The sequence below is a fragment of the Agelaius phoeniceus genome, chromosome 12 (genome assembly GCF_051311805.1).
Source record: "Agelaius phoeniceus isolate bAgePho1 chromosome 12, bAgePho1.hap1, whole genome shotgun sequence".
Lineage (NCBI taxonomy): Eukaryota > Metazoa > Chordata > Aves > Passeriformes > Icteridae > Agelaius > Agelaius phoeniceus.
Window position 1 is genome coordinate 8792197 of NC_135276.1, and position 13433 is coordinate 8805629.

Consider the following 13433-nt stretch of genomic DNA (forward strand, 5'->3'; position numbering starts at 1 on the left):
TTTTGCTGGGTTTTTGTTTTTGCTGGGTTTTATTTCATTACCAACTGCAAAGTAATTGTTCTCAAAATATGCTGCAGGTATTTTATGCTTTGAGTGGAACTTAGAAAAAGTGATGGAATAAATGGATAGTGAAATAATAGCTTAAAAAGTGTTAGATGTGCAAAGAGTAAATACAACATGACACTGAACATTTTATAGTTCTCTGCTATTTCTGGTAGCTGCAATGTCAGGAATTTAAAGGTCAGAGTTCCAACATGTTAGGACAATTAACTTCTACTTACATTGCTCTCACTTTTCACATTATTTCAAACTCTGTCAGTTCACCCTGTCCAATGAAAATTCAGTACAATAAATAATGGGGTTAATTTTCAGGGAAGCTGCAGGGCTTTCTTCAAACAATGTGAATATGGGTGTTAAGAATTTTTGCTCTATCTTTAATTGAAAAGAAAAGGATTTTGTATCATAGTAAGGGATGTTTCTAGAGAGGGTTAACTCCTCTGTAAATAAGATAATAATAGCCTTGGCTTGAGTATAAGTCATGTCAGGACAACCTGCTGGCCTGCTCTAAAATGAGGTTATGTTTTGAAACTGGAATAGAAAGCACAGATGTATATACTTTTTTAATTCTTTTTTTCTCCAATTTTCTTAATCTGGATTTGTTTAAATTTATTCTGTTCTCTTTGATAGTTGCTGCTGTATTGCCTTAAAAAGCTTAAATGTGCTTGCAGTACTACTATTAAAAAGAAAGATTTTTCCACTAATAGTGAATTTGCATTATTTTTGTATAACATATATCTTCAGTAATCTGGTTTTTCAGATAATTACAAAACTAAATTTTGCAATGTCTTCTTTCTTTCTTAGATCATATGATAGGCCTTTATTATTTCCTCTGAACTGCCTTTATATCTGTGAGGAGGCAAATGTATATAATTAAGTATTTAATTAGCTTGATATATAATTTATGTTATCCTCCAGATGTTTGCATTTAATTACAGATTCTGCAGAAAAAATGCATGTTTATAGAGTCTCCAGTCAGTGGATATTCTCCTCTTCCTTGCCAGGATGTCTTTTTCCTAGCAACTGTCCCCACTAAATCTCTGCACTATGGACATTCATACTCAGATTTTTTACCACAAACTTGCACTTTCTCTTGGGCTCTGTGTGGCTAATTCTGTATGCTGCCATTTGCTCCTTCATATAAATTTCAGTTACTGATAGAGCGTGGGAAAAACCACACTCTTAGTATTTGGGTGGATTCAGCCAGAGAAGGTTCATTTTAATAGAACCAAATGCTGAATTAGAGGGATGAATATACTGGACATAGCTGAAGAGTGAGACAGAGTTCTCTTGGAAGCAGTAACTCTGACAAGATCTAATGTGCAGATTATTGTACACCTCATAGTGACATTTTAGCAGAGACATTAAATGAAGAGAGACAAGTGAGTCTAGAATTATAGCATTATAGCTGATGGACTGGTATTAGCTAAAAGAGTAAATATAAAAATATAAAGAGTAAATCTGAAATAGTAAATTTTTTAAATTTAAAGAAAAATGGAGAAAAAAGGCAAAACAAAGGTATACAGGCAAATACCTTTCAGTAAAAGATTGGGGTTTTGTTACATAGCTCATTGAAAAAACCCCACTTGATGGTAGCAAAGTGGATCCTTCTCTGTAGTTTCTCAGTATGGTTGTGTTTGTAGCCATTGCAGGATTTTTTTTTTCCACAGTCCCCTAGAATAATTTGGATGGGAGGGGATGAAATCCCTGCTTTGGAGATGAACCAGTGTAAATCTTGTGCTTGGGGTTGCATTTTCTCTAAGCTCCAACCTGTGGACTCTTTAAAATGAACTATAGAACTTATGCTCAATTTCATTTTTCTACAGTCAAGCAACTCCAAATGTCTCTTTCAACAGTGTAAATCAGGAAAAATTATCTGTTCAAATAAGTTCCCAGCTATAGTTGAATACATCTTAAATACCTTAAAATACCCTTCAGTGTTTTAGTATTCAGCTGAAATGTGTTGGTCCAAGAAGAGATTTTAATTATAATAAATTGATTTAGGGTTTTATTTGTGTTTATAAAGGGATGTGTTTGAATCTGCATAAATATATATTATCTGGAGCTTATTTAATAAAACTTTGGCATATCAATTCTCTTGAAATGAATTAAGAAAAAGCACCAGGATTTCTGTGTTCTAATTTTGGTTTGGTTTCTGATGTTGTTAAGATGAATTTTTTTTGAAAAGATCAAAATATCACCTTTTTGGAGCTCTTCAAATATGTGTCTTGAATATGAAATCATTTTTATCTCCTCCTTTGTTGCAACTTCTGCATAAATTCACATTGGCACCTCGGCTAGGACAGCTCTTAACATATTGGGATTAAAAACTGGTTTTAGGGAGAATATTTGAACTTGAGAGCATCATCCTTTGAGTTGAAACAGAAAAGGATGGAAAGAACAGTTATAGGAATAGCAAGTTTATCTTTTGGAAATAACCAGAAAAGATGTGCTTTCATTTTCCCTCAGTCACTTTTCCTTCCTGTAGGTGTCCTTTATCCAGAATCTTGTGTTTTGTGTGGAGAGAGCCTATCGTGTACCAGACTTTGGGGTCTGGGAGAGAGGCAGCAAATACAACAATGGCAGTCCAGAGCTGCACTCAAGGTAGGTGAGCAAATGCAGCTCTGTCAGCAGAGCAAGTAAATCCATGAAAGGAATTCATAACGGGGTAAGCTAAAAATAATAATGCATGAAAATACTGCTTGAACTAGATTAAGGATCTCTAAAGACTGGGGGATGTATTTTGGGAAAATGTGGAGATAATTTCATCATGATATGCATGCTGAAATAACCACATGGATGCTTAGCTATTTGAGTATTCAAATTCCAGTAATTATGTGCAGCTGCATGTATATAATTCTGAAACTTGTTTTCAGAGCAGCTCAGGGTCTTGAGGCTTGTGCAGTGGGATTGGAATCATATTCAAAAAACTGGTTAAGAATATCCTGCTTTAAAAGGTGGAGAATCATGAGTTTAGATTGTCTCTCCTGCACTGTGGTGGGAAGAAGATGCTGTACCCTGGAGAGCAGCCTAGTGCCAAGCTCTTTTCCAGGTTCTTCAGATGCTGCACGTTCTGAGCCCTGCCAGGGACAGGGAGCAATCCTGGGAGCATTTTAATGCTGGAGTTGTCCTGCTCACCTCAGTGGAATCCCTCATGTGCTCTCTGCCTTGAAGGATCAAATCTGTAATCTGACAACTTGATTCTTCCAGTGTTGCTATTGTTTCCTTCACTTTTTGACTTCTGAGGTTTTATTAATCATAAAAATGGCTATGGCTTGGATATCTTTGGATTTTGAAAACATTATTGATCATCCTTATTATCAAGGGCTTGTAAAGAACACACATTTCTTCCAGTCTTCAATATTGCCAAAGAAATCTGTCTTGTCATTTGAGAATGAATTATTTTTCTTAGCCTACATGCAGGAATGTATATTTTAACCTTTAGATATACTTACATGTCCTTGCAGCAAAACTATTAATGTAGGGTTTTTTCAGGGCTTTTATAGAACCTTTTTATCAATATGAGAACTAGAAAAAAAATAAAAATTGAGTTGTTGTTATATAATCTGCTTTATGACTTTGCTGATTTTCTTTTCTCCTACTGTGTCTGTAAAATTGTCAAATGCCAGACTACATGACTACCTAGAGAAACAAATGCTTCTTTCCAGATCTCACCTTGTAAAAATGTGCAAAAGGAATACTGAAACTCCTGTGTCTCCTGTTTGCAGCATTCTGGTTATTCAATATGTGAATTTTCTTCAGGGAAAACTGAGCATCTTTTAAACAGATGGAAATGGGCATGTTGTTTTATCTTAATCCAGACTGACATTTATAGGTTGGTTTTTCTAAGGGTAAAGTTCAGTGAAATGGACTGGGCCAATCTAACAGATCATTGAGCTAGCATAAGGGGAAGCACAGAGCTGGGTCCTAATTTAAGAAGTAGACTTTGGTCATCAGAAACAAGAATTGCCTCTATTTATCATTCCTGGTGTACCTGTGGATACTCTGCTTCGCTGTGGAAAGCTGGGAGGCAATTTCCCTGATTCTCATAAATCAGGAAAAATGGAAGGGCAACATGCATCAAAAGACATTTTTAGATATTATTGAGGAAAGCTCTGTGTACACTGAAATGTTCTTTATACTTTATGTTCCAAAGAGAGCTATAAACCCCCTTTTGTTTCAAATTGATGAAGCAATTATGAATATCAGGTCTGCTCACAAATGATGTATGTGGGTCTCCTGGGATTATGGACCCCAAAGTGCTCTCTTTGGGGTCAGTGTTAAGGATGGTGCACTCCTGACCCTTACATTCTGTGATGGAATTCTCCATACAGGCTGTGTTTGCTCTCAGAATAAGTAGGTAATTCTTGTGTTTTATTGAAAGAGGCTTTCTGTTCAAAGAAGATATTTTACAGTTGGAAGTCTGTGAATAATAGCTGCACATTATGGCCCATGTTAAAAGATGCAGATATTTTAAGCCTTCACAGTCTCTTAGTACAGCTCCAAACACTTCTGATAAATGATAAATAGCAGAACACTCTGTGGAGCACGTCTGCACTGATGTATGCAAATTGATGTCTTTTATTGGTTCAAAGACAAGATTTGTAACAGCTTTTATTGTAGTGTGATCCCTCCCCATACGGCTGAACTTGACAGAAATTAATTTGTCCTGTAGCTGTTTGATCCAGCTGCTCTGCAGGATTGCTGAGTAGCTGTGCAAAGTGCCTCTGACACCTCCCATATGCACCCTGAGAATCAGGAAATTACCAAAGTGCAGCATCCTCATCTTCCAAATCTGGAGCTGCAGGGCCTCAGTCATGCTCTTCTCTGGGGTATATAGCACATTGCTACAGTGCTGTCCTTCCTTGGGGTTTTTTTGGGTTATAGAGTTACAAAATTATTAGTGATGTAGAATTTTTTTTTCTCGTTTTCTTATTTTTTACATCTCTTGATGTTCCAGTTGAAATGCACAGCATTCAGATGGAGGCAGGAAATTGAACAGGAGGAGGATTAAGGATGGATATCCTTGAAGGTGTATTTTGATTTACATTTGCTAAAAATATACAAATGTTAGTGTTTGCCCTTAGGTATTTTACTGAGGGGTTGAATCCAACAATTAAAAAGTAATGAGAATTATGAATGGTGTTTAAGTGTGTTTACTAAATCTCTTTTAGCAAGCTGGAAGTGGTTTCTCTAGGTTAGTCTCATCTTCCCCTGCCCTAAATATGGCTCAAGGTCAAATGTTACCCAGGGGCATTTTGATTGCAAGGCTGCTCTTGATAATCCTTGAGACATTAAAATAACTGGCAGCTCCAGTAAGGTCTGAGCATTGCAGCTGCTGAGTTCAGTGGGGCCATGAAGAAGAAACCTTTTCATTTGAAGCACTGAGAAGGAAAGAGCAGGATGCTGAAAACAGAATCTCCATCCCTGGAGGTTTTGTCAGGCTTGTCTAGTATAGGCTGTGGTTTACTTAAATCGGTCTTGGTTAGATATTGGGCTTCAGGTGAGGTTTTGTGTTGGGCTAGATGAGTTCCATATGTCCCTTCTGGCCAATGACTTCATCATCCTGTGAAATCTTCAGAGGATTTTAAGAGGGTTTGGGTGAGGTTTTGCTTTGGGCCCATCTCCAAGAAAGCACCATTTTCTCCAGTCCCACAGGTCAGTATGGTCTACTCATAGTGGCCTAATGAGTGGAGGAAGCAGCACATTTATTAAAATACATTTTGCCATTCATTCAGTTAAGACACTCCATTTCTTTTGTTACTAAATTGTAGAGTCTGAGGAATGTATTTTCTGTACAAAGACACAAGCATAATGTTTATTACAGAACCTCTTTAGCAATTTTCCCACCAGGAAGGCATTAATCAGTGGCAATGAAATGAGTGTGAAGTGTGATCACAGTCCTGAGGAGTGCTGTGCTGTGATTGTTCACTCTTGGAAAGACACACTTGATACAAAGGCTCTTCACAGACTTCTTTTTTCTTTTAAAGGACTTCCTCCTGTCATTTACCCATAAAACTTTTGATAATCTAAGTAGTACTTGTGTGTGGTGAAGAGAGTGATTGACAATTTTGGGATAGTTATATGGTCACTGGCAAGTAATTGTGAGAGTAATGAAGTTTCCAGGGCCTTTCAATAACTAGAGATAGAAAAATGCTGATAAATTACAGTAAATTACAAAATTTTTTACTACTATTATTGTAGAATAATGACTGAGTCTGCAAAGCAGAGATGATTTCAAGGAAGGAAGACATGTTTGCCTTGAATTTCATTCAAGCAGTACCATCCTATTTTGTAGACAGGTTGAGTAGTTTTATGTTATCTGAATACCAATTGAACATTTATTACTTCTCTACCTTTTATCAGTAGAAAATAGATCTGAAAATAGATCATGTTGATATTAGGACTATTACTTGAAAGGAAAATACGAGATTTTAACATGTGATACAAGCTCAAGTGTGCAAGATTTCTCTGATTTTTACCTTCTGTATATGCAGTTTGATGATACTGAATTCCTCTGAAAAGTTCTGTTCTGAGTCATCATGTCAATTTAATTGGTCAATGGCTAGGTGATAATTAGAATAAAGCAATTTTTAGAACAATTACCTTTTTTTTCTTTAGGTACTTGAAACAAAGCCAGAATAATAATTACATTCCCAGCTCTTTTGAGTCAGTTTATTTCTTCATCTCATTCTGCAGCTCTCAAAGCTTTCAGCATCAGAAGGCACCAGGCAGAGGCAGCTGCTCAGAGCAGGCTGTGGTTAAGCTGGTTCAGCCTTGTCTTTTGAGCAATTAGAACTGGAACCCAGGAGAATCATTGCTGGCAGTGTTTCACAAAGGAACATGGGGGTTTATAAATGATAAAGTGGGAAATCAGTCGAAAGTATTTCTAATATTAGAATCAACACAGGTACAGTAATAGTTAAAAAACCAAATTCTGGAACTGCATTGAATTATTTTCATTATTTTCAGTATTTCCTGTGTAATCATAATTAGACCCCATAGTTAAAATATGAATTTGTTTGTAATCATTTGAAATTACATATTTTACAATAATAGATCGTAAAAATCAGTTTATTTAGAGTAAGGTAAAATGTTTACTTCCATCCCAGAATGCTGCATGGAGTATAGAAAAATAAAGATTGAAGCACAGTCCCTGTTTGCAGATTTCTGCCAATTTAATTGTTGTCAATTTTTTGGTGGGGGGCTGGATGATGATGTTGTTTGTCAATACAGTCACAACACCTCTTACATACAAGTGGGGAATAGTTAGTGCTTATTATCTGAATATTTACCTATAATTATGTATTCTTTAAAACTGAGAAAAAGAGAAGTGAAACTGAAAGACAAAGAATGGTGCTTCACTTTTTTTTATAATACTCACAAGGAAAATAGAAAACGACACTTTTAAAATGAAAATACTTTGTTAAAATGTATTTTATTTGTACTGTGGCCTTTACATAGTGGTTAATAAATAATTTTAATATAGAATTTGATTTTTAAATGATATAATTATTAGTTATTTTAATCTATAGTGTCTTAAAATGTGAGTGCTAACTTGAAGTCTTGTTGATGGAATTTCTGGGTCCTGTTTTCTTTTGATGAAGTGAAATAAAAGATGTGTCACTATATGGTTGACATATGAAAATCCTTCTGATGTGAATTCAGATTGATGAGCTCTTTTATTATATTGAAAGCTAGAAATCAGTCTTTTAAAGTTTAATGCTTGAGAGGTGGTTTGAAAATTTGTGCTGAATTAAATCCTCTGTCTCTGTGCTATTAGCAAGACTTGGAAATGCATAATGCCAGTGTCTGATAGAAGGTGAGAACAAAAGTTCTTTTGTGAGATGGTCTCTGACATTTGAAGACAAATAAAAATGCTGAGTAGTACTTCAGAGAAAAAACCCCAACCTACCACCAAAACAACCCCAAATCTGCTGCATCATCATTTTAGTAACATTAAGGTTAAGCATGAAATTCAAATCAAGAAAAGATCATGGCACTGAAAGCTGTCAAGTGTGTGAAGTTTTAGCCTGGGCTTGAATTGTGATACCTCTGGGTTTTGTTTTGCTTTCTCCTCAGCTCCGTGGGACTGGCAAAAGCAGCTTTAGAAGCAATTAATGGTTTCAATCTCTTTGGAAATCAGGTAATAGAAGTGTTTGTTTCTCTCCTTTGTTGTTAGCAATAATGATTTACCAGGTAGATCAGAGGATATTTAGAAGCATCGAGCAAGTTTGTTAGAGTCCAGCTTTAAAGAAAGTCAGCAAACTGGTTGCTGCTGTTTCAGGTACAGAATTTATCTGATAAAATCATTAGTGCCCTTTCTATCAAGAATCATTTGGGATTTTTCCTTAGAAAAATTCTAAAGTGGTTGTAGCTTAGTCTGAGAAAGAATTTTGTTGCCAAAATGCTTTTTCTTTCAGAAGTGTATCTGTTGCTGATACTAGAATATACTTCCCCCTTCAAGCATTACCTTCCTTTTGTCTGCTGCCTTCATGTGCCTTTTGATTGAGACTTTAAACAAGCTGCTTTTATATAATCCCACTTTTTAACCTGTTTTTAATTGCAGTGTGTTGCACATGTATAAAGTCTTTTCTTATCCTTTATGTGGCTTGGATCAATTAGGGAAGCAAGCCTTTTCTGAGACTTTTATATCTGCTGTGGATTCCCCTTCTGTGTGCATCTTTGTCTTTGGTGCTATACAGTAGTCTGTAGCTAAAATCTTCCAAATTAATGGTTTAGAAAATGTATATATGAGAGAGAGATGCCATGCATTTTAAAAGCTGATGTCAGATGTTCAGAACTAGGAGGTAGTAAGGATCTTCAGTAATGATCAGACACTGTATATGCATTGTTATTCTTTCAGAAATGACATTTGTCTATAATCTTTACCTTCCCAACAGTTTCAAGCAGCAGTAAATGTGGCTGTCGAGGTTTTTTTCTTTTTTTTTTGCTGAATTCTGGAAAGTATGAATAAATTGCTGAAGCAAGACCCATTTAAATGTTTTGAGAGTTTATTTCTAAGATCTGTAGCTGTCATTAACAGAACCCATTTTGACCTTCAGTCTGTGCAGAGTTTGCCTTTGTGCTTAGCACCAGCTGTGTTCCAGTGGCTTTGAGAAATCCCCTTGAGCCCCTCAAGGGATTTGTTTGCACCTGCAGCTGCACAGGTCCAACCTGCAGCAATCACTGCTGGGGAGCACTGCTCACAGCAAGAGGGGTGCATTAAGGCTGACCTAGGCAGAGCTGTTTGTGTGTGAGCTGTATGCCCTCTACTGGGTTGGGCAAAAACAAGTTTGGTTTGGTTTTTTTTCATAAATCAAGTCTCTGTAAGGTGTTCTTACTCCAGAAGTTTACAGTCTTTAGAGAGGTGAAAAATAGTCCATTTGTCAAACAAGGTGCTTGTGGGTTTAAGGAATGCAAATGAGGCTGCTCCTGATCCCCAGAGAATCCTTCCCTGCAGCACAGACTTTGGAACTGCACCTGGAGGCAGGTTGTGTTCAGAGTTTGTAGGTGAGTTTAGAGAATTGTGAATAATCAGAATCTGGATTAAGAAGAAAGTTAAATACATCAATGCCAATGTGATTTTTTGTGTACATTCTTATTGCAGCACTAGTCAGTGTATATCTTGCTAGAATAACTGAGAAAACAGATTATTCTCCATGAGGACAGTGGAAAAATTGTTTAGGATTTGTTTACCCTAGTAAAGCAAAGCTGTGCATTTTTATGATAGCTATATATAATTAGAGTGCAGTAAAGTGTAAGTAAGAATAAAACTTTGGAGAAGCATCTCAGTGGATGTTGGTACTGGCACACAAAGAAGGGTGATGAGGTATTTATGTAGAAACTTCACTGCAAATTGAAGTTTTTAATAATTAGAATGGTGGGCTCTGGAACAGTCTTCCTAGGAAAGTAGTATACAAAAAAACTGGCTGCTGTTTAGGAGAAATTTGGTGGATTTATGAAAATTTCTGGGATTTATGACCATTAGTGGAATGAATTCACATGGACTGTCTTCCAGTGGGGCAGTGATTCTGAGATTCATTATCAGTTGCAACATACATGAAGGTACCTGTTCATTAACAAAGCTGAATTTGCAAGAAGTTGCCTCCTGGTAATAGTTCTAAATTGTATTGATTCTATTTAAACTCTGTCTCAGCCAGGGGATTTTTTTTTTTTTTAGTGTTTCAGGAAGTATCAGGAAGTTGACAGAGAAATACAGTGTAAAATTACTGATTTTATTAGGAAGTGGATTTTACCAAGGAGTAGATGTTGATAATGCAGACCTTACAATAACTGAAAAGCAGACCATTTTTGTTTGCTATGAAAGTCCTTTTCCAAAGCACTACCTGTGCTGAATGTCCAATTGTTTGTGTTCTAACTGACTTGTAATGAAATATGCAGCATCACTGTTTAGAACATTTCCTGTGTTCACAGGGAAGAACAACTACTCTTTTTTTGTTTGTCCTTAATACAGGCCTCATTTTTCAAGTATTAATAGAAGAGTTAACAGCTTGAATGAATCATATAATTACTAATCAGTGATAAAGCCATCTAATTTTGGCTATACTTCAATATATTGAAAAGTCAAAATATTTTCGACTTGATGTTGTGCTGTGTTTTCTGATTAGAATTTTCAGCCATGACAACATAACCTAAATTAAACCCAGAAGCAGTGAGTTTCAGCAGGATGCACCAAGCTTCTTCCCTTTGCCTTAAACAAATGCAATGTTGTGTTCCAGGGCTGCTCTTGGTCTGTCATCTTTGTGGATTTCGATGCCCACAACCGGAACAGACAGACCCTGTGCTCCCTGCTGCCCCGGGAGTCAAGGTCTCATGTAAGTCATTCAAGACATTCACCTCAGCAGAGTGTGGGGGAAACAAGTGCAAATGACCTGATCTGCTTGATAAATGTGACATTGGCTGGGAAGCTGTTAAAGTTCTGCTTTTTAAGTGTCACTGTGCTGTAGTTACTATGGGATTAATACGATCCTCTTTAGTTTTTAATACTTAGATTAAAATGGTAACCTCTTGGTAGATTTCCAGACAATTTTAAAATAAAATTGGAAATAACTTAAGTGAGGTTTGCAGCCTTGGGGATTTGTTTTTCTTTTGGCCTAGTTTCTACCGTACACAGTGTCTGCACTTTTGAAACCCTTTGTTTTCTGCACTTTTGAAATCCTTTGTTTTAGCTTTAATTCTTTCTTTTGTCTAGGAAAAATGCCTTTAAGCTTGGCTTATCATAAATTGCTGAATATGAACAATTTCTTGTTGTTATAAACTACCGTTACAAATGTATTTCCTTAGTGAGTAAATCTAAATGACATAAATATAGATTAGTTAAAAAAACATCTATTTCAGTGCTAGCATCAAAGGTAAATTTGGTGGTAGAGAATCAGTAATTTAAAATGAGTGATAATAGGGTTCTGCTTTTTTATTCATTCTGGAATATAATAGCAGTTTTGTTCATGAAACAGGCTATTAATCTTAAACATTAATAGTTTACTTATTGTGTAGAAGAATTATAGCAGAGTTGTAGTGCTGGATAATTAAAATAAAAGGCACTGTCAGCTACTTTTTTTATACTCAAAATGGTCTTTTAAAACTCTTGCTGTTTGTTATTTGCTGGAGACTTGAAATATCCCAACAGGAGCTGATTTTATAACTTATCCCATATTAAACTTATCCCTTTGTGTTCTTTTCTTCCTTTGTTGGGTTTTTGTCAGTCATATTGGCAGAAATTTTAAATTGTTAAATATCTTGACTATATCAGCAGAAAATTATATTTTTCTGTTTGCTTCTGGAAGCTTACCCACAGAGATGATGCACTAGTTAGTAATTTTTCTATTGTTTTTGATTCATAAGAGATCCACATGGTTCCTGAGAAGGTTTCTCATATTTTTTCCTGGAATTATTCCCTTATCTTCTTAATTGTAAATCAGATAGGCTTGTTTGTTCCAGTACCCTAAGAATGTTTCTGAAAAAGCTGTTCAGAAATGATGGTTTAATCATAGATACTTCTCAGCATTACATCTTTATGAAATATTTGTGCTTCTTTTTGAGCGTATGACACACAAATGTTTGTGTTTCCTCCAGGAATAATCTGGAGAATGTATTTAAAAAAACAAACAAAAAAATTCCAAAACACAAAGTTTTACATTTTCAAATGTGCCTGCACATTATCAGCTGTAAAACAGGTGACATTCTGAATTAAATGAGTTATCTTCTAAATTGTATATCTGCACATTTGGTTTGTAGTTTATCTTGATACTTCCTAAGAAGTCTTATTTTGCACACTATTTCCTATATTAGCACTATGATTTTGATAAGATAATGTTCCAAATGTATATTTCACTTAGTAAGTTAAACAGTCTTTGTTTGTGCATCAAATAATTGTCAGGGATCTAATTAAATTTGTAATGTCATTTCTCCCTCTCCTACAGAATACTGATGCAGCTCTTCTGCCCTGCCTTAGTTATCCTGGATTTGCTTTGGATGATGAGGTTCTGTTTGGTCAGACACTAGATAAAATCATCAGGAAGTTGAAAGGCAAATACGGGTTTAAGAGGTTTCTGAGGGACGGCTACAGGACGGCGCTGGAGGACAGGACACGGCGCTACTACAAACCAGCGGAGATCAAGGTAAATCCTGCCCCCGACCCCCAGCTCCTGCAGCCACCCTGCTCAGGGACTCCCCACGCCTCCAAGGCAAGGAGATGCCTGCTGCAATTTGCATCTGCAGTTTTCAGAGATTGCTGAGTCAGCATTGAGTCATTGGCTTGCTTTGTAATGAATGTGCTTTCATTTACATTTAGGGTACAGTTGATTTCACATAACAAATAAGGAAATTATTTATCATTTCACTTAATTTCACAGCTGACTACAGTCTGAGTGTGTGGAAAACAATTTTGCTTTTGATCACAGTATTTATCAGTTAAGGTTATCTAAATGAAAATTTATTTATATTTTTCCCCATAGTTTCTTTCTGAAAAATGAAAAGTAGATTATTTAAATATTCTGCTTGAGAGCGAGCCACAGCAGATGTAAAGGCACAGTTAAAGTGCCCACAGAATTAAGTGATACTAAACGTACTAAAATATTTTTGCATTCAAGTTTGCCTTTTGTTGCCAGGAAATTACTCTGCAGGATTATTCAGATATATATTTACTTAAATGAAAATGATTAAATGTCTGATGAATTTTTCTTCTTTGCAGCTTTTTGATGGCATCGAGTGTGAATTCCCTATTTTTTTTATTTTCATGATAATTGATGGTAAGTATAGCTTTACATTCCTGTTCCTTAAAGGCATAAGAGAAATGAGCTTTTAGAGGAAAGATACAAAATTATTTTCCTGTCCTGCCAAAATAAACCATAATG

General features: G+C 35.9%; 1 protein-coding gene across 8 annotated transcripts in view; it reads left to right on the top strand.

The window, feature by feature from the left end:
• The window catches only part of PHKB (phosphorylase kinase regulatory subunit beta), a 67118-nt gene that overhangs the window by 14641 nt on the left and 39044 nt on the right, over window positions 1–13433 (top strand). For all 8 annotated transcript variants that reach the window (XM_077185012.1, XM_077185014.1, XM_077185010.1 and 5 more), the window contains 5 exons: window positions 2546–2661; window positions 8140–8203; window positions 10800–10895; window positions 12501–12698; window positions 13271–13328. In XM_077185012.1, the coding sequence (XP_077041127.1) occupies window positions 2546–2661; window positions 8140–8203; window positions 10800–10895; window positions 12501–12698; window positions 13271–13328 (532 nt within the window). The remainder of the gene's footprint in view (window positions 1–2545; window positions 2662–8139; window positions 8204–10799; window positions 10896–12500; window positions 12699–13270; window positions 13329–13433) is intronic.